We start from the raw sequence: 20,918 nt of genomic DNA on the forward strand, positions 1-20,918 counted from the left end.
TAGTCGTGCCAGGGAGTCTGGTGATGAGACGCAGCTCCCTGAGTTGTTTTTCTAAAATCTGGAGGAGCTGAGATGCAGTTGTATTTCCGTGTTTGTTACCCCGTGACATGCTAACACTGCTGGCCTGTATTATCTAGGTGCTCTATGACTTGTGTAACTGCTTTATTTTGGGAGAGTAGAGCTTTGTAAGTTTTCAGAGCCTTTTTGAAGGTGCCCATTAAATGTTTATTTTGGAAAAAAATTTGTTTGAAACCATAGAGAGTAGGCTTTCGAAATGCATGAGCACTGTTTAACGGTTTTTCATGCAGTGATATTATGATGAGCTTAACAGAAACGAACAGGGGTTGGGCCAGAGTAGCTCTTATTACCGGGAAAGAAAATGATGAATATTTTGAGTCTCTGGCTGACATCAGATTCTTGAATCACGTGTCCAGGTTCATTTGTGCTTACCACTCTGAGACTCTTCCTGGGATACTCCTACTCATTAGATCATTATTTAAAAGTGGGAATGAGGTCAGTGGGTTTTCCCCCTTTAGAATAGAAAATGTTTGGCATGGCAAGACTGAACCCCTGTTGTGGCAGCCCCTTGAACACTCTTCTTTTTAAAGGAAGCATCATTGCCATTTTATCTTACTTGGGTCTCTCTCTGCCTTTCTACAGCTCACACCACGCAGTTCACGCAACCAGGCTGGCATTACCTGAAGACAGTCGGGCTTCTAAAGCAAGGAGGAAGCTATGTAGCGCTCACCGATGGTTTAGGCAACCTCACCATCATCATAGAAACGATGGTAACGATTGTTATTGCAATTAGATGAAGTCGACTCTAGGATGGGAAGATCAGCCTAGTAACGCATTTGTTACTGAACATATTTGTTTTTAAACCCACTTTTACGGAGGTATCATTGATATTTGCTAAATAACATTTAAACTAATATAATACGAGGGGTCCATTTCATAAACCGTCCGACGTGTCTGTCATCATCGGCTGTACAGGAGCTGGGGGGAGTGTGTCATCAGGTCGCCATCCACCTTGATTAGCAGGTGGTTTTTGCATTTATAGATGATGTGAAGGCCAGCATGATTTGTAATATGGAGTGAGATGGTTACTGTGGGGATAGGTAGATAAGATGCTTTTTAAGGAAAACACTTCAAACTTGCTTTCTTTCATTCCATGTGGTTTACTTGGAAAGAGTTACAACATAAAAATTAACACATACGCCGTAAACTATAGCTAATGATTAGCTTTGAATCGAGAATTTCATTTAGTCGAAATGCCATTGGGTTTTACTTTAACGCAGCTTATCTACAGGGGAGATCTTGAATGCCCCATTACTGTAACCTAAAGGCTGGGGGTTTGAATCCACCCAGAAGTGCCTTGGAAGCAAGAAGGCCTGGCTATCACCAGGCCCAAACCAGGCACTGGAGACTCGTTGGAGCACAGTTTTACTGAGTACACGTGGGCCTGCCAAGAGCCTGCAGGGACTTGAAGACAGTTGATACTTTAGCTCTACAGAATACACATTTCAAGAAACGTTCCATTAGGAGAATGAACTTAATTAAATTAAATAAGTCAATTAATTAACCTTTGGTTAACTAAGTAGTTAACTTATTTTGGGAAGTAAATTGATTATTTGCTACCTGGTGAATACTGTTTTTGTTATACTACTTACCCCCACCTTAGGATACTACCTTGTACATCATTGCCTTCACTCTGTTGTTATCTGTTTTCCTACCCATAGAGTCACAAACACTCTTTGTGTATACGGCCCTTCCTCCCTTATTTCAATGTGTCCAGACAAGTCGCGTCCTTCTCCCTGAAAGGCTCTTTGGTAAGCCATGCTCACCCTCTGGGATTGTCAGTGTGGTTTGACTGTGAGAATGTACATAGGCTAGCACAGTGTAAGGGTTCTTGTGTGAAGTCTCCTGAACGCGTTAGCAGCTTGTACAGGAATGGACGGATGTAGGGCCCTTTCTAACTCCTAACCACATAAAGAGTATATCTCCACATCAGATTCTTCTTACACATCTTTTTACACTGGCTTAAGAAAGTGATTTTCAAAAGGAGGTTCAAAAAAAGACAGATATATTTTTAAACTTTTGCCAAAATTCTCTAGTCTCTTTGCTTCAGGAATGTCTTCCTGCTTTCAGAACTGGAACTATTTGAAATCAAAAGGGCAGCATTTCCCCATGGACAAAGTTGAGAGGGTTAGGAAAGGAGGAGGCATGGACAAGAGGGCTAAGGGACAGGCACGTGCGTGGATGGCTTGACATAAAAGGTGGACGCGTTGCTGAATGCAAAACTGCTGATGCTCTGCTCTGCATACTTTCATCCAATGCACAAATAAATATTTAAAAATATCACTATTTACATTTGAGGGATGGGTCTTTTGTAAATAGAAATTGAGTCACTGGAACACTGTTTTGGAAATCATCGAGGATCTGCTGAGTCACTCAACCAAGCTTTCTGTGTTTGTTTCTTCCCCAGAGCCAAATACCAGAGCTACAAGTGTGGTACACCAAAATTGGAACTCCATCGAAGAAATTTACCTTTAAACAACTGGATCCCATATGGGTAGTTTTCCAGTAACATTCTTCTATTTAGCAGTTTGCAGCAGTAAAAGGAAACAGAAATCTGGTTAATGAATTAAGAATTCTATTGTGTAGTTTACTGCATAGCCAAAGTATAAAGGAGATGAAGTTGCCTTATTTTTTAATTTTAGAGAACTCCTCTTCAAAGCAGTACCACAGTTTGTGTTTATTGTGCGTTTTGCTCTTGGGTACTTAGTTTGTTTTGATGAATGGCACCACCCACACGTGTCTGCCCAGGTGAAATGCCCGGTAGAAACTTGAATCTCATATTCACTGCTGGCGAGGAGATTCCAACTCACAGTTACCCTGTGGACAGCATAGAACTGCCCATCTGGGTTTCCAGGAATAGATAGATAGCTTGATCTTTCTCCCTTGGAGCAACTGGTGGGTTGAAATGCTGACCTTGAGGTTAGCAGCCCTGCTCAGTAACCCACTGTGCCACCTGGGCTCCCGAATCTCTTTCTATACCAGTTTTTCCCAAGGTGGGCGATGCCCGACCTCCAAGGGTTCTTTAAAAGCAGATAGTGTATCCTTTATCCTTGGTTGTGGGCTACAGAACAATGTTATTAATTTCCAGTGGGGTGCTAAGTTATTTTATTTTCAGAAAATGGGGCCAGTAGGCCAAATAAGCTTGGAACCTTTGTTCTAGGTTCTAGATTTCTCCACCACCCTCTGTCCCCATTCTGTGATCCAGTAGCGATGATTACGTCATCCACATATTTCCATACCTGTTCCCATTGCTCCTGCTTATATCAATTCTTCATTCTCTCTCTCTCTCTTGGATTTTGAAACTACCTCCTAACTTTTCCCAGTGTCTAGTCCAACTCTCCAGTCTACTTAGCACACGGCTGCCAAAAGAATATCTCAAAAGTGTCGATCTGGGTTTTAACTGGCCCTTGCTCGTAGTGGCTCTGATTTCTCATGTAAAGTCCACACTTCTACGTGCCTGTCACTGCCTCCTTGTGACTCAGAGGACTTCTTTCCTCTCCAGCCACCTGCCCCTGCTACCCCTACCTCTTCTGACAACCTAGCCGTGCATTTTTCAGTGCACAGCCTAGCCGACTTATCGCTTCTCTTCTGCACATGGCTTCTTCTCGTATTCTCTGACAATCCTTTAAGACTCAGCTCCAGAGTTTCTTTCTCTGGAACTGTCGAACACATCCTTGTCCCTCTTCCTGAGTCACCGAGAACTAGGTGCTCTTGAGTTGGACCGTTTCTCCCTAGATTAGGCCCGGAGGACCAAGGCTCTGCCTTCTCAAGCCAGCTTTTATTCAGGGGCCCCTTCTGGGTTCTGCTTGACCCAGATGGTTTTCTAGGTAAGGAGTCAAAAGAATGAACTGAGCCCTCAAGTTCATTCCTTTACCTAATGGCCACAAATGTACTTTTTCTTTTTGAAATTATTAACGTTCAGCTAGTTACCCTCAGTGATTCAACTCCCATTCCTATATTAAGTTCTAAACAGCGACAATCTCTACTTTTTTTGTACAAAAATCGCTGCAAATAGCATAATAAAAATAGCTCCTTCCCATGGGAAGGGCAATACCATTTGAGCTTACTTCTCATCCAGAGTATGTCATCAGGTGCTTCACCAGACTTACTAATTTACCATTAAAATAGATAATATAAACTCCAAATAGAAAAATGAAGTCATTCACAGTTTCCCATACCAAGTTTACATTTAAGGCCTACGTTGATTATGCAAGGGATGCAGATGTCTTCAAAATCATGTAATGGCTGTGATGCAGAGGGCATGTTTCACTTTAATCTTCACTGCTGCCCTTTGAAGTACATTGTCCTTTTGTAGATGAAGAGGTTGTATGTAAGAGAGATCAAGTAAGTGGTCAAGATCATCCATACGGCATACGCCCAACCTGCCAATTGAAATAGATTGAACAGACAATGAGCAACACTTTTCTTTCTTAATGTTAAAGGGTTTCTAGGACTAGCAACAGGGCCAATGGCACGATTTTATTGTTGTCTTCTGTTAGTAAAGCTTTTAAAAATAACATCTCTGGGTTACATGTACTGACTGCACAAGTCATAGGGAGTTTGCAATATCACGGGAAAAAATAAGTTCATAGAAATAGATTTGGGAATTGCCACGTTCTCTTCCCTCCATGAAGTGAGATTTCTTTTTACTCCTTTCTAAAGAATATAGTTTTCTAAAGTCTTCTAAAATCCTTAGGAAAGAAGATTGCCAGGGCTTTGGTGTGGGCGAGTCTTTCACAAGCAGGTCACTGGTTCTAATATAAATCAGTTTGCTTTCCTTTAGGCGCATTATCTGCTTTGCGCCCTCCCCTTCCCCCCAGCGAGCTGAGCCGCTGCCCTGGCCTCGAGCGCACCCTTGCCTTCCCTTTCAGGTCCTTGACACCAACGGCACCTTCACTCTGGAGCTGAAGGAGGACGAGCTCTTCACACTCACGACCCTCACCACCGGGCAGAAGGGCAGCTACCCGCCTTCTCCAAAGTCCCAGCCCTTCCCGCCGAGTTATAAGGATGACTTCAACATCCGTGAGTTGTTTTCTCTCAAACTTAACTTGGTCTTCACCTCCAGACAGGTCGATTCCTACCTGTCAAATCCTGTGCATGCGATCTCAGCATGGTAAAAGAAAACCCACTTTTTCTTGCTACTTCAAGGTAAACGTCAACTTGAGGTTCCTGCTTTTTTTCTTTTGTACCAGAAAAGACATAGGGCTTGTTTTCAGATAAATTTTAACTTGGTTTTGGTGAAAATCGAGTTTCGAGACTCATGAAAGCCATCCTAACACTTTCTTTGCGTGTGGAATCGAAGGCACGTTGTTAGCTGTTTTTTCACGCGTCTAGTGAACTGTGTGCATGTGGTGGATTTTTTACTGCCCTTCTATGCATGTCTGTGTCTCAAGACTATTCAAAGAGCTCTTATATGTGATTAAGAAATGTTTGAAAAGTTAGAAGACTTTAATTAGATAATTTTGTAAATCACAAAAACCGTTGACTATTAAGGATTGGTATATAAAATTAGGGTGTGGGGGGTGTCTCACTGACAGGCCAGGTGACTCTGATTTGGTCCTGAAGTCTGTAGTTAAAGGAGCTTCAGGGACTCTTGACCACTGACCCAGCCACTGCTGGCTCTCGGCTCCCTTTCTCAGGACATCACCTTCTCGGTTTACGGCAGAGAAGCCCCTGTGATTCCATTTTTGACGACTTCTGACTTTCCTGGATTCTCACGTTGCTCCTTCCTGGTTGTGAATGTGAGTGGGTGTCTGGGAAAGCATGGCGTATGACAGAGCTGTAGGGTGTTATAATTAAAATTGATGCTCCATAGCCTTCATAAGGCTGTAATTTTTTAAAGAAATCATTTTATTGGGGCTCATACAACTCTAGTCACTAGCCATACATACATCAATTGAGTAAAGCACCCTCATACATTCGTTGCCCTCATCATTCTCAAAATTCGCATAAGACTGTAATTTAACATAACTAGAAGAGAAATGACAGATGGCTTGGGCCCCAGACTTGTTTCTGCTTCCTCTGATAGAGTTAGCTTTTTCTAATGTCTGCCTGCATGCTGACTGCGAGCACTCATTTAGGACCCGGTTTCAAAGATAATAGAAATAACAAAACTGCTATTTATTTAGTTCTTGCTAGATGCTAATATAGTCACACATACATACCCCTCTACGTACAGAAGCGCTTGATCTGCATCACGGTATTTAATCACCTTGGCCCTTGGCCCCCACTTGGGAAGAAGGGAACTTGAGACTCAGAGTGGTAAGAAACATGCCCGGAGTGACTGAACTTGAACAGGAGATTGAAGCAAAAGTGCCTTATGCCCCAACTCATAGTTTTTCCCTTTAGGCAAATGGATAGATCAGAAATTATACAAGCTTGTATATCAGGCTCATCATATTGATGTTTATAAATGGCGATATCGAAAGTCATTATCTGTTGTATCTGTGTCTTAGATTTTGACTGACTGCAAACATTCATATTTAAAACGTAATGTTAAGAGGAAAACGTATTGTCTTCTCAATAGGTGACCCACCATTCAGTGAAGCTCCAAATTTTGCAGATCAGACAGGCGTCTTTGAATATTTCATAAATGGGGACGACCCTGGAGAGCATCGCTTCACACTGCGCCAGGTTCTGAATCATCGACCCATTACTTGGGCTCTGGATGCATCCAACACCATCAGTATTATAGGGAATTACAAATGGTATGTGCAGTTGATGTCCTCAAAGTCAGGCTGGCAGGAATTAACCTGGTGATCGTGTTCTGCAGTAAAACATTTTCAATCGGCCTTCCCCTCTCAGCACCTAATACCCAAACCCAATCAGCTGGCCTGGAGTTGGTTGATTCCCACTCATGGCAGTCCTGTAGCGCCATGGAGAACTGCTCCCTGACATCTCAGGCGCAGACAGCAGTCTCGAGTGTAGTCGCTGTTAAAGATCACCGTCTCACTGGGACTACACAGCAATGCAATGCTTTGTCTTTGCTGCCTCTGTGTCCATCCCTCAGGGATTCACAGCTTAATAGTAATCATTACAGAAGCAGTTTTGAATAAGAAACTTTATAAAGTTGAACCTAATCATATTGTGATTCCCCCCCCCTCGTTCCACTTTGTGATTTGTGTATTGTTTTTGTTTTGCTGGAAACCTCATGTGCTGGCCTGCTGTTGCCACCTGCTGGAAAAATATTAGAATTACGCCCAGCCTTTGTGGCTAGCCCTCTTTTCAGAGACGGCGCTTTAGCAGTCCAATGCTTACCTAGTGGCGTTAGTCACCCAGTGACTCCTTGACTGGGTGGTAGTAGATGACAGTTATACACACACACACACACACACACACACACACACACACGCCCTTTCATAGAGGGTGCCTGATTCATAACAGTAGCAAAATTACAGCGATGAAGTAGCAATGAAAATAATTTTATGGTTTGGGGTCCCCACCACATGAGGAACTATATGGAAGGGTCACGACATGAGGAAGATTGAGAACCACTGCTCTGGAGGCAGTATATCAGCTTGAGGGCAGTGGGTTTGTAGTGTTCCTGTCCATAGAGCGCCCTGCTCATAGATCCGTTTGTCACAGCCTGTTGCTGTGAGGCTGGAAGCTACGCCACCAATGTTTCACAGATTAATCACAGACAAAGAAGAAAAAGGAGTCAAGTTCTGAGGAGTTAGCCCCTGAAGACCTTACAAATAGCAGTGGAACATGCTCAAATGCAGTCTAGAAAGATGACAAGCCCAGTTTGGAAGACAACTCAAAATATGGCTCGGGAAGATCTGTCTCCCCAAAGTCAAGTTGACCTAATGTGTGGATGCGATGGAGCAAAGTGTTCAGGACCTTCATTTGTTGATGGGACAGGGCTCAAAATGAGAAGAAACAGTTGTAAACACCTTTGGGTCGTGGATTGTACAAAATATGCATCTAGGAACATTGGGAAATTAAATGGAACAGATAAAGATCAATCTCTTAGCTAAAATGGACTGGTACTGACCAATTGAAGTCAAATAATCATAGTTTACTATGTTGGAAATGTAAAATTCAAGAGGAGATGGCATCACATTTATCATCAAAAAGAATATTTCAAGATGTATCTTGACGCACATTGTTGGCTGTGATAATGTCTATACAGTTACAAGGACGACAAGGTAATACACTTCAAATTGACACACCTACCACTAAAACCAGTGATGAAGAAATTGAACTCTATGGACTTCTTCAGTCTGAACTGTCAAGGTGCATTAATAGTTACTGGTGACCAGAAGGGCAAGTTAGAAACAGCGAGGATCAGTAGTTAAACAATATGGTCGTGGGTGATAGATAGAATTTTTTAAGACCAATGATTGCTTCATTGCAAATGCTTTCTTTCACCAACAAAGGAGAGAGAGTACATTTGTGAACCCAGATTGTTGGAGTACGAGGAGGGACAAATTGGCTACATCTGTGGAGAAGCTCAGTAGTATCAGCCCAAACCAAACCAGGGGCCAATTGTGGAACAGACCATCAATTAGTTATTTGCAAGCAAGTTTAGGTTGAACCTAAAGGAAATTAACAGAAGTCCATGAGAGCCAAACTACTACCTTGAGGATATCTAAACTTAGAGACCATCTCAAAAAGAAAATTGACGCATTGAAAACCAATGTCTGAAACCAGGTGAGTTGTGGTAGGACATCATACATGAAGAAAGTGAGATATCATTGAAACCACAGGAAAGAAAGAAAAGATCAGTGAGGTAAAAAAAGAACAGGGAATTTCAAACACACAAAAAGTAAAGCATTCAATGAAATACACAAAGACATTGAGTTAAAAAACAAAAAGGAAGGGCGCACTCAGCCTATCTTAAACTGAAAGAACTGAAGGAAAAAGCCAAGCCTTGAGTTGAAATATTGAAGGATTCTAATCAGCAAAAGTGTGAGTGTAGGAAGCCACAAGATGTGCTTTATACAATTGATGTATGTATATGTATGGATTGTGATAAGAGTTGTATGAGCCCCTAATAAAATGTAAAAAAAGAAAAAACAAACAAAAAAAGGAATACACAGAGTCACTGTACCCAAAAGAACTGGTTGACATCCAACCATTTCAAGAGGTAGCATATGAGCAAAAGCCGATGATGCCAAATTTCGGGATTTTGAAGAATGTTGAAAGGACCAGAAACTACCAGAAGAACCAATAAATCAGTCTCGGAGGAAGTATAGCCAGAATGTTTTTTGGAAGTAAGGATGGGAGACTTCATCTTAGGTACTTTGGACATGTTGCCAGGAGAGACCAGTCCCTGGAAAAGGTCATGCTTGCCTAAGTCGATGGTCAAGGAGACGATTGGCACAGTGGCCACAACGTTGTGCTAAACAAAGCAGTACCCCGGACCGGGCAGTGCTCCATTCCGCTGTACTGAGGGATGCTGTGCGAGCTGTCGGGATGGAACCTAAGCACGCCGATGGAGCCCTCACTGACCGTACGCTGGTGCTTTGCAGTCGAACTTCCTTGTTTGTTGGGGTGGAGTTGATTGTGACTGATGGTGACACGTGTGTAGAAGAGAGTCACATTCCATAGGGTTGTCAGGGCTGTACATTTTGGCCAGCCACGCCTTACCTCCCGAGTGGCCCTGGGTGAGTTTCAACCGCCAGTCTTTACGTTTTGTTGTCTAATCCTTGGACTGTTTGAACCACTCAGGGCTCCCGTGCTAGATTTGGTAGAGTGCCTGCCCAGTCACTTACAACACAAAGGCCCCATCTTTTAGTAAGCCTTGGTTGGGGTAAGAAGACAGTCGCCAAACTGGCTCCCAGCACACACCTGAGCTTCGCTTCCTTCTTAGCAAATTTGTTTAATCCCTCGGCTGGTTTTTGTTCCCTCGGCATTATTGAGAAACTTCGCGGATAAATCTCACCTGTAGTCCATTTCATTCACCACTTGGAAATTTATCTAGCACACTCTCTTCCAAGAATCCCTTATTCTGAAACACGATGTGTAAAGGAGTAAGAAGTCGACCTTCTCTTGGGCCAGTGTTAATCGAATGGCTTTATGATGGTGACAGGTAACATTTTCCACTTTTGATCACACCAGGAAAGAGGCAGGGGTGTAGGAAGAGTGTTGATCAGGGTTGGCTTCATGCTGGCAGCAAGCTGCAGAGAGGAAAGGGTCCCCCTAATGTTGGCGGGGAGCCACGGGGGCACCGTGGTGAATGAGTAGGCTGCTAGCCCACTGGGCGCGGTGCTGGGGGTGTAGTGCCTATGTGTGGACTGCTACCGGAAAAGCTGGTGGTTCTAACCCACCAGCAGCTCTGCAGGAGAGAGATGTTGCAACTATCGTTCATAAAGCCTACAGCTGTGGGAAGTCTGTGGACCAGTCCTATCTGCCCACAGGCTGCTTTGAGTTGAGTCCACTTGATGGCGATGGATCGTGTTGGAGACATTCGGCGTCGGTCCCTTAGCATTGACTCTTCCTGTGAAGTCAGCTAGCCCAGCACAGAGGAGGTGATTGAAAGTTGGTTTCTTGATTGTGCGTCTGTTTAAAACCCACTGCTATGAAGTCGATTCTGATGTAGCACCTGTGTTATGTTTCTCTAGAGAATCCAAACCAGGACACTTATCATTTTTTATATATATATATATATATATATATATAAATGATAGGTTTATACAGCAAGGAGGAATGTAACAGCTAAGTGGTCCACACAGCAGTACAGAAGGCTCAGTTCAATTCACTTTTATGCAACAGTGAATATACTGAAGGTCCTTCAACTCAGGTAGGCTGCTGGGTCCAAGATCAAGGAAGCAGACAGCAGAGCTGGCCAGCAGACAGCACGGGTGGGGCATCAACCGTCAGTAGCTTGGGAGCATAGCAAAGCAGGCCCCATGGGGTCACAGGTAGTGTAGCACAGGGTTGAGGCAAAGAGCTGGCTCAAGCACAGCTCATTGGTCCAATCACCAGGGAGAAGGAGCAACTGGATGCTGGCCTCACAAAGTGCTCATCTCAGCCGCCCTCCAATGAAGTGTGATCTGATTAAACTCCGCCCACATATTCTATGGGGACCTGCTTGGCACAATAAACCTAACTATCACAGCAACCTTGTGTAGAGTTTCTCAAGCTATAAGTATTTATCAGAGCGGACAACTTGAACTTTCCCTCAGAGTGGCTGGTGGGATTGAACCCCTGACCTTATGGTTAGCAGTCCAGTGCTTACCTGACAGTGCCACCAGGGTTCCTTAGTACCTGTTTTTGACTTTTTGTTGTTTGTTTGTTTTTGACTTTTTAAAAACATAGTTTCCTTTTGATTCCATAATTGAGCAGTGTGGTTGAAAGGCAGCTTGGAGAAGAATTTGTAGTCAACGCTGTGGAACTTTCAGATCACCCACTTCTTTTTTCTCTGTAATATCCGCCTCAAGGCTGGTGACCCTGATCAAGGTCTTACTGTCCTGTAGAGCCAAGAACCCAAATGCCGCTGTCGGCATGTCATGTCCACCAGGTGCTTCGTGGGAAGAAGATTAAAGCCTTGGAAACCTTATACAGCTCGGGTTCCCAATTATATTTGGCCTGAAGCTTCCTTTACAAAAATATATAATTATATATTCTTATTCAGCATGTGTGTGTGTGTGTGTATTACTTGGCATCCACTGGCAATTAGGACCTTTTCTACTATGACTCACAATCCAGGAAAGAGTAGAGGTATCTGCTTTTGGAACCCACCCTCCTAGATCATTCCAGTCCCCCTCCCCCCGAGGGTGGCGGTATCACTCACTTTGGGAAGCCCTGCTCTAGAGGGTCACTGTGAGTCAGAATTGACCTGAAGGCAGAGGGTTATGTATGGAGCTATACTGCAGGCCAGCATTTCTCAGTGTTCCTTGGACCAGCGATGTCAGCATCACCTGAAACTAGTACGATATGCAAATTCAAGAGTTGAGCCCTGAAAGACCTACTGTATACCTTTGCTTTGGCTTTTGTAACAAATGAGCACAAACGTGGTTGTTTAAAATACAAATTCAGAATCCATTTTATTGGGATGAGATCAGGGTGATGCCAGGACTAGGCCTCCTCCAGAGACGCTATAGGAGAATTCATTCCTTCCATCTTCTCTCTAGTGGCTGCTGCGAGCATCCTTTCTTGGCTTATGTTCCCATCACTCTACTCTCTAACTCTCCTGACTGCGTGGTCTTTTCTTCTGTCTAATGTCCCTCGGCCTCCCTATTCGGGTGCGTGTGGTTACAGTACACCTCATTCAGCTAACCCCGGATCATCTCACCTCAGCTCGTCAGTCACACCTCAAGCTCCATTTCCAGCATGCACACTAATACTCACAGGTCCTAGGGACTAGGGTACGGCTGCCTTTGAGAGGCCATTGCTCTACCCACACACCTGAATCCGACTCAGGTGGAGCCCAGAGGCCCGAGTTTACCCAGGCCTTTGGGTGATTCTGATGCAGGTAATGTTGGAGAAGTGCTGCTGCAGACAAACAGCCTGAGGTCTCTCCTCTGGAATTGAGGTGGTTTTAGGTTTAAAAAATAAAATTTAGTCCAATGCAGTTTGTTCTGGAGCGACAGTCAGCTGATGGAAACTGATTCTGGTAATGGGTTTTCCTCAGGCTTGTGCAGGGTTTTTTGTTTGTTTGTTTTACCTTTCATGTGTCTGTACAAAAGTTGCTTGTTTTTTTTATGATGTTCCTAGTGGAGAGGTGTTTTCTTATAGAGAGACAAGAAGCATGCTCTTAAGAAACTTACATCAAAACATAGTATTTCCCCGGAGCCCATTAGAAGAGACAGTGAAAAGGCTTGACACTTACAGATCCCCTGTCCTGAAGTCTGGAAGCCCCTCCTCCCTGCAGATCCCATTCCCCCCCCCCCCCCCCCCCCCCGCTCCCCAGGAGAAGTCTGGGAGCTTGTGGCTGTGAGAGGGCGGCTCTGTGCTGGGTCTACCTTGACAAGCCCTAATCACTAGTTTCTTTCCGCAGGACCAACCTGACCATAACGAGTGATGTTTACATAGAAACCCCTGACCGGGGAGGTGTGTTCATTGCAGGACGAGTAAACAAAGGCGGCATTCTGGTGAGAAGTGCCAGAGGAGTTTTCTTCTGGATTTTTGCCAATGGATCCTACAAAGTTACAGGCGACATATGTAAGTGACTGAGGCTAGCGCGTGATCCCGAAACACGGACTGAGGGCTGACTCTCTACTGACCTGTTCTTTCAGAGCACGGGACAGCTAACGAGGAGGAGACTTAACACGTGCAAAGCAAATAGCAAGCGAGATTATGACATCGTGAAGTTCTGTACAGAGTAGAGCAGGTTAGCAAAAACTGAAATAATCGTACCAAGCTTTTTAGGGTGTTCTGTAGAGCTAAGCTGGGCTGTGACGGGGGCGTTGTGGAGACTTGAGGGCAGCAGGAGAACATGCCCAGGAACCCCCTCAATAAGAGCAGGTCTATGTGTTTGTTGCTGGCACGAGGTTCTTCACACAAAGGGGCTTCAGAACGTTTGTGGAAAATGGACTTAAAAGATAATGGACTTTCCCCACAAACTTTTGGGAAGTGTTTCCCACAACCCCTTGTTCATAGGACTGTAGTTAGTTTGTGAGCTTGTCTCCCCAGATCTGGGGTGAGCATGGGGCAGAGGAGCAGCTCAGAAGGTGCTGTGAAGAGACACGCTACCCCACTGGGATCTCCTGACTGAGCTATTTGATTCTGTAATTTAGATTTTGAAAAAAAAAATCTCATTAAGATAATCTTTTTAACAGCTGGATGGGCCATATATCGTTCAGGATCTGCTGATATTTCAGCCAAAAAATGGTACACGCTGACATTAACTCTCAAGGTAAGTCTTCAGTCTCACTGATCCGAACGGCTGCTGGTCACACGCTCTTTTCCGTGGCTTCTCTAGCACTTTCTGATCCCCAATGGGAGGCAGGAGAGAGTGATCAACAATGGAGCAATGCGGGGACTCCACCCAGGCACCAGCCAACCCCCGGGCCCAGGATGGTCATGTAGGTCAGCTTGATCCATGTGGGAACCATCAGGGGTTGACTCCCTGGTGCACTGTCCTTAGAAAGGTTTGATTTCGATTTTGAAACCAAGTATTAATTGTTAAATAAAGACAATAACAACACTTTGTTCAAGTTTACGGAGTCTATAATTAGAATTCAGAGTTATAAGCTAAGACAGAGAGAATGGGTTTCCTAGGCCGGCATCTGTGCAGGAGTCGATCTCCTCCCACATTGTTTCCAGCAGTGCGGCTGGTACTTCCAGAAGCCATCCTGCCAGGTAGCAACCAGAGTGTGCATGGCGCAGCAGCAGAGCTGGGCTTGTGAACACTCCCTGCACGAAGGAGTGGGGTCCCCAGGACCAGGTCCTGATGGTTCCCCTTTGACAATGGTCTTCGCAGTTCTGGTGTATTTCCTCTTCTGTTTGAATTTTGAATCAGCTTTTGCATTCCATGAAAGATGCTGCAGGCATGACATTGCGTGTGTTCATGAACTGGAGTGAAGCTAGCGTCTATAAGACCAGCTGTTTCCCCAGGCTGAGTCTACCATTGCTTCTGGACGCGCACTGTGCCCCTCAGCGAGGGTTGCGGTTTGATGTTTGTTCGCCTTGCATATTTTTAGTTAGGCTTACTTTTAGTAATTTTATGAAATCATGAGCAGTATTTAAATAGTACATTTCCTTAATTAAGGTTTGGAGTTTGTTTTTTTTGATAACTTGCACACAGGGTTAAAAAAAATCAAATTGTCTGAAAGGACTTCTTGAAAACAAGTACGTCCTGCTTCCCCTCTTGTGCTGGACACTCTTAGGTTTGTAAGCCCCTGCTGCTTGCAACTCACCAAACGAGGATGTAGGGCGTTGCCTTTGTGTATCAGTTTTATGCCAGCTGACCTAGATCCCCTCTGAGACAGTTGTCCCACATCCCCAAATCTGGTGACATCTGGGTGTTTGGTGATGGCTAAGAGGTTTCCAGAACTCCACCCGCTGTGTGCACTATTACCATCCTTGGGCGTATCAGTAGCACAAGTGAATACTTAGGTAGAAAGAGCCTCCGTCTAACCTCTCTGTGCTCATGACTATACTCAGATGCGCCTCACATCCAGTCCGTTTGCCTGGCTACTGTACACGGCCTCTTACTGTGATGGTGCTTTCCTATTACTCTTGCAGGACTGTGTGCGCAATAGTACCTATACTTCTGTGGCCCTTTTCTCTTGTTCTTCTCCCAGGGTCTTTCTTTGCCATTGGTCATGTTGCATGCACTCCAATCTTGCCAATTGTGTTTCTGTGTTGCCTCCTACTAGGACTTAAGCTCCAGGAAAGCAAGAACTTTGCCTTTCTTGTTCATCCTAAATGCCCAATGCATCAAATAACATTTGTTCTAAAAACAGTTGCTGTATGCATACATCACAAAAGCCAACATCATCAAAAGGGGGTAGTATAGGAGTAAGAACCAGTGGTACTGAAAGAACTCCAGGTTGCACCAACAACATTGGCACTGGAAGCATTTATTCTCTCTCGGGACATTTGGAAGACAGCTACTTGGCCAACTGACTGGAAGCGATCCATATGTGTACCCATTCAAAACAACGATGCAACAGAATGCAGAAATTAAAAAAAATAAATGATTGATATCAAATGCAAATAAAATTTTGCTGAAGGTTATTCAGCAACAGTTGCAGCAGTATATTGACAAGGAGTTGCCAGGCGTTCAGGCTAGGTTCAGAATTAGGGCGCAAGGGAGATCATGGCCGATGTCAGCTGGATCTTGGCTGAAAGCAGAGAATGCCAGAAAGATGTTTACTTGTGTTTCATTGACTCCCCAATGGCATTCAACTGTGTGGATCATCGCTAACTATAGATAACTTTTAATAATGGGATTTCCAGGATACATCATTTGCGCTAATGTGGAAACTACATGGAAAAAGAGGCAGTGATGTGAACAGAACAAAGGACTACTGCGTAGTTTACAATCAGGAAAGGTGTGCTTCCGAGTTGTATCCTGTCACTCTAATTAGTCTGTGTGCTGGGCAAATCATCAGAGAAGCTGGGTTATATGAAGAAATGCAGCATCGGGATTGGAGGAAGGCCTGCGATATGCAGATGACACAACCCCTTGCTCGTCGAAAGTGAGGAGGCCTGGAATCACTTGCTGATGAAGACCATGCATTGCAGCCTTCAGCGTGGATTACGGCTCAATGTAAAGACAACAGAAGCCCTCACACCTGGTCCAGTATCCCATGATAAACATAGAAAAGATGGAAGTTGTTAAGGATTTAATCTTGTTTAGATACACAGTCACTGATCATGGAAGTCAAGATCAAATGCCAAATTATATTGGGAAAATCTGCTGTGCAAGGCCTCTTTAAAGTGTTGAAAAGCACTGATGTTTCTTTGAGGATTAAGGTAAATCTGACCCAAGCCATGATATTTTCAGTTGCCTCATGCATGTGAAAGTTGGATATTAAATAAGGAAGGACAAAAAAAAGATGCCTTTGAACAGTGGTGCATGAATACTGGACGTACCATGGACTGCCAAAAGAACCAACACATCTGTCTTGGAAGAAGTACAGCCAGAATGCTCCTTAGATGCTTGGATGGTGAGACTTAATCTCACGTACATTGAGTACGTTATCAGAAGGTACCAGTCTCTGGAGAAGGACATCATTCTTGGTAAAGAGGAGGGACAGCGACCAAGAGGAAGATTTTCAGAAGATGCAACAGTGTGCTCACACAGGACAGTTACGAGGATGGCACCGTATCGGGTGGTGTTTTTCCTGTTGTATGTAGGGCTTCTTTGAGTTGGAAATGACAGCACCTAACAACATCTTCAGTGTCTATGGTGTCTGTAGTCTATATGTTAACAAAAGAATGTCGTTTTAACTTTTTTTTAATGTTAGAATTTTTCCCCAGTTTTGTTTGCAAGTAATTTACATATCATAATTCAGTAGTTCAATCACTGAATCATATCACGTAGAATTGTACAATCACCCCCACATGAATTTTAGAGCATTCTCCCTCCATGGTCAAATCCACCTTTAAGATGATGCAAGCAATCACAATCCGTTCTAGTGCTCTCTGCCCCCTCCGTCTTCATTAGGTACTCCCAAAATACCCCTCCCCCTATTCCATACCCTCTTCAGCACGCATCAGGCTAGTGCTGTACATGCAGTATACTGCTTCATGGTGGTTAGGGCAAGGGGCGCAAAACCTGCTAAACCAAGTGTTTCCTTTTATTTCCCTGTGAACCCTGGTTAGCTGTCATCCGTGGGCTAGATGAGGTAGGACATAGAAGGTACTTGACCAGGGCCTGAGATGCGGGCAGCACCTAATGAATCCAGGCAACAATACTCCTCACAGAGCGGGGTGTCTGGAGCCATTCATCGCTCCTGGTTGATCCACACCTCCCTGTCTTTGACTTTTCTCATATGCGAAGCAAAGATAACTTGTGTGGGGTGGTTCTCATAGTACAATGCCTTTCTGTCGTTTCTCACATTTTATTTGGCATCTACTACATGGGTTGTCAAGAAGCCTGGTGGTGCTGTGGGCTAACATTAGGTTGCTAACCACAAAGTTAGCAATGCAAACCCACCAGCTGCTTTGCAGCGGAAGGATGAGGCTGTCTGCACCGTCAAGAGCGGGTCTGCTCTGTCCTCTAGGGCCGCCGCTGTGAGTCGGAGTCGGCTCCATAGCCGTGATGATCCTTTCTCATCCAAGGAGATACCACCCCGCTCCCCCTGCCCCCAAAAAAGCAGAATATTTTTTCAAAGCTCTGTATTTAATTTTTTTAAAAATAAAACAACCGTATCACCTTCAAAGGTACTCTCCATTATACTTAATACATTTGTCAAATCTGCGATTTCATTCCTAGAAACGTTTTTCAACCTCATCTGTTTGGATGGCTGACAGCACCTCCCTTGTTTTTTTTCTTCACCTCTTCTACGTCTTCAAATTGCTGTCTTTCATGTCCCTCTATATTTTCAAAAACAAAAAGAAGTTGCACAGTGAGGTCGGGGAGTAAGGTGCATGGGGCAACAGAGGCATGCTGTTTTTGTCCAAAACTGGCACACTGAGATGGCTGCATGTGTTGTGGCAAAACCTGCCTTCCCTCTGCCATGAATCAGGCCCCTTCCCCACTGTATGCAGTCTTTTCAGAACCTCTAACAGTCTGACCAGTTGGAATGAACTTCAGATGCACTGAGTCAACGTTTTTGTCCATTCAGGAAGATGATGCGCATCCAGAATGAGGTTTGTCATCAATCAACGTTTTACCTTTTTTGAAATGAGAAAACCACCATACACTTGAGTTTTTCCAATAGCGCTGTCCTTGTAAGCTGTGTTCAGCATCACAACAGTTCCTGTGGCATTTTTCCTGAGACGGAAACAGAATTTCACAGCTGCATGCCGCTCTCTTAAATCGGACATCACAAAAAACAAGGTTCGCGTGAAACTGCTTTTACGAAAACATTCAGTGTACCCAGAGAGAACCTTTCCAGGTGATGCCACTGGGTGCATTGAGCCTCCAGTTGCTGGATGTTCACCCAGCAGGAAAAATACATACTACAAAAACTGCTCCACCCAGTGCGATTGCATTTGGTGGGGGGCGGGTACCCCCTTGTATATACCTTGCCAGGTGCCCTGGTGAGGTCCTGAGTTAAACGTTGGTCTACTCATCACAAGGTTGGTGGTTCGGACCTCCCAGCTGTGCCACAGGAAGAGATGAGACCAGAATCCACTCGGTGCCGGTGGACATATTGGTTACACGCACTGTTCTGAGTGCTCAGGACACAGCAGTGAAGAAGGCAGACGGGGCCGCGGATGTCTTTTGTGCTGGTGTACAAAAGCCGAACATGCCAGGGTGGGTTCCGCTACGTCCCACGGCGTGTTTCACCACAGCAGGTGACCAGTCTCCATACCGTATTTGACAGCAGCCATCCTAGGACAGTGAACTTCTACACAAACAAGTCGATGAAAGTGGAGTCGTGAAGTCATGGAGCTCCCCAGATCTGCTTTTCTACGTAGAATTGTCAAAGGAGACAGTTCTCCGAGTGTGCTGAGCTGGTGACCTTGGCCTGGGAGCAGAATGAAGAGAAGCACGGTCTAAGCAGAAGGCACCAGCCAGTGCAGAGGGAGGAGCCGCCAGGAGGACGGCATGAGGTCTGAGGGCTGCACCTTAGATGCTGAGTAGGGCTTAGGAGCACCGTGTCCTGGGCTCCGTTTTGATATTCACCGTCTCCCAGGCATGACAGAAGAGGCACATTTCGGGTGGAAGGGGTCAGTGGGAGTTGAAAGTCGTAGAAGTGTGGAGTTGGGGACTTGGGCTCAAGTGCCGCTCTGCTGTCAAATCCATGACTTAAAACGTAGCCAGGTTATGCTGGGGGGGGGGGGGGGTCTCCATTCACAACACCAAAGAACTAAGGGCCTCTGCCTAGAATTCTAAGAATTAGAAACATCATTTTGGTTTGATTCTTGATCTAGTGCTTTGGATCTTCAGCTCGATTCTGAGTTTGTTGAAAATAGTTGGCGAGGCCCACCAGGGTCTCGCCAACGGCGGAGACGCGGGCGCCGCGGCTCAGACACACGTGGGCGCCCGGCCATGTCGCAGAAGGTGAAGGAGCAGGGCGGGGCGTGCAGCCTCTGCACCGTGGCGCGCACCAGCGCCCACAGACCATTAGCCAGTGCTTCCCAGCGGCCCAAGACCGAGCCTGTAAAAGTTGCTGTTTGTGCGGTGAGGCCAGAGTGGCCTGTGGCATGGAGTCAGGTGCCCAGGTTCAAAGCTGACCCCAGGCTCGACCTCCACCCTTGCCATCACACACACATCATCCAGTAGCCCTGGGACAGGAGAGCATCTCGGGCCACAAAAATTACCTCGGGCAACCAGTGTGACAGCCTGGTTTGTGGGAACCAGGCAGGCCCGCTACCTCGGTGTTTGGAGACCAGATCAGAAGTCCGCATGACTTAGAACAGGAACCTGTGCTGGTCTTCGTTTGTCAACTCATGATTTTTAAAATGTGCCTATGCATGCTTCATCTCCTTGCCCCAAAGTATATAATTTATAATTAAATAATTTATACTAAATAACAAGATAATTTATAGTAAAATAATAAATCTGGAGAAGCCACAAACAGAAAAAAAGGAAATAGTTGGCTATAATTAATACGCTGTGGCATTCTCCTCATGGCCATATAAGAATTACGATTAGAGCTGTTGCTTTTCACGAAATGCCGGCAACTGTATTAAGAGGACTGGCAGGCAGCCTTGTGGCCCCCTTCCACAGAAGCCCATTATTTTTGTCTCTCTCTTTCTCTCAGTGACCAGTAAGCGCTATCTGTGGACTCTGAAACTTTCTCCTTGTCTTCAGCTGAACTGTTTGTTACGGTTTATTTGAATCAGGAGTAGGTGCTTCTGATGTAGCATCCAGTTTTGAGTTGACTCTGTGCAAGGGTTCAGAATAGTGAAGTTTTGGTGAATCTGTTGTCTTCTGATGGAGCTTATGGCTCTAGGTCAGCAGTTCTCAACCTGCGAGTCATGACCCCTTTGGGGGTCGAACAACCCTTTCACAGGGGTGGCCTGATTCATAACAGCAGCAACATTACAGTGATGAAGTAGAAACGAAAATGATTTGATAGTTGGGGGGGGTCACCACCACCTGAGGAACTGTATGAAAGGGTTACGGCGTGAGGAAGGGTGAGAACCACTGCTCTAGGTGAAGGCCTCATGTAACCCAGGGGGTGGAGGCAGACATGTTAACTCCAGAACAGTTGGGTCTCCACCACACTGTCTATTTTAATGGGCGTGGTCTAAAACTTTATAATAATGTCATGAAATTTTAGTGTTTTCACTGCTTTTAAGAGCAGTGGGAACAAAGGATATTTAAT

At 44.9% G+C, this 20,918-nt stretch overlaps 1 protein-coding gene across 3 annotated transcripts in view; it reads left to right on the plus strand.

The window, feature by feature from the left end:
- The window catches only part of GALC (galactosylceramidase), a 60,160-nt gene that overhangs the window by 25,547 nt on the left and 13,695 nt on the right, over positions 1 to 20,918 (plus strand). For all 3 annotated transcript variants that reach the window (XM_075532371.1, XM_075532370.1, XM_075532372.1), the window contains exons 10-16: positions 661 to 788; positions 1,740 to 1,829; positions 2,486 to 2,572; positions 4,950 to 5,100; positions 6,605 to 6,785; positions 13,022 to 13,185; positions 13,803 to 13,879. In XM_075532371.1, coding sequence (XP_075388486.1) covers positions 661 to 788; positions 1,740 to 1,829; positions 2,486 to 2,572; positions 4,950 to 5,100; positions 6,605 to 6,785; positions 13,022 to 13,185; positions 13,803 to 13,879 — 878 coding nt within the window. The remainder of the gene's footprint in view (positions 1 to 660; positions 789 to 1,739; positions 1,830 to 2,485; positions 2,573 to 4,949; positions 5,101 to 6,604; positions 6,786 to 13,021; positions 13,186 to 13,802; positions 13,880 to 20,918) is intronic.

This window comes from Tenrec ecaudatus, chromosome 14 (genome assembly GCF_050624435.1).
Source record: "Tenrec ecaudatus isolate mTenEca1 chromosome 14, mTenEca1.hap1, whole genome shotgun sequence".
In the NCBI taxonomy this organism is placed as follows: domain Eukaryota; kingdom Metazoa; phylum Chordata; class Mammalia; order Afrosoricida; family Tenrecidae; genus Tenrec; species Tenrec ecaudatus.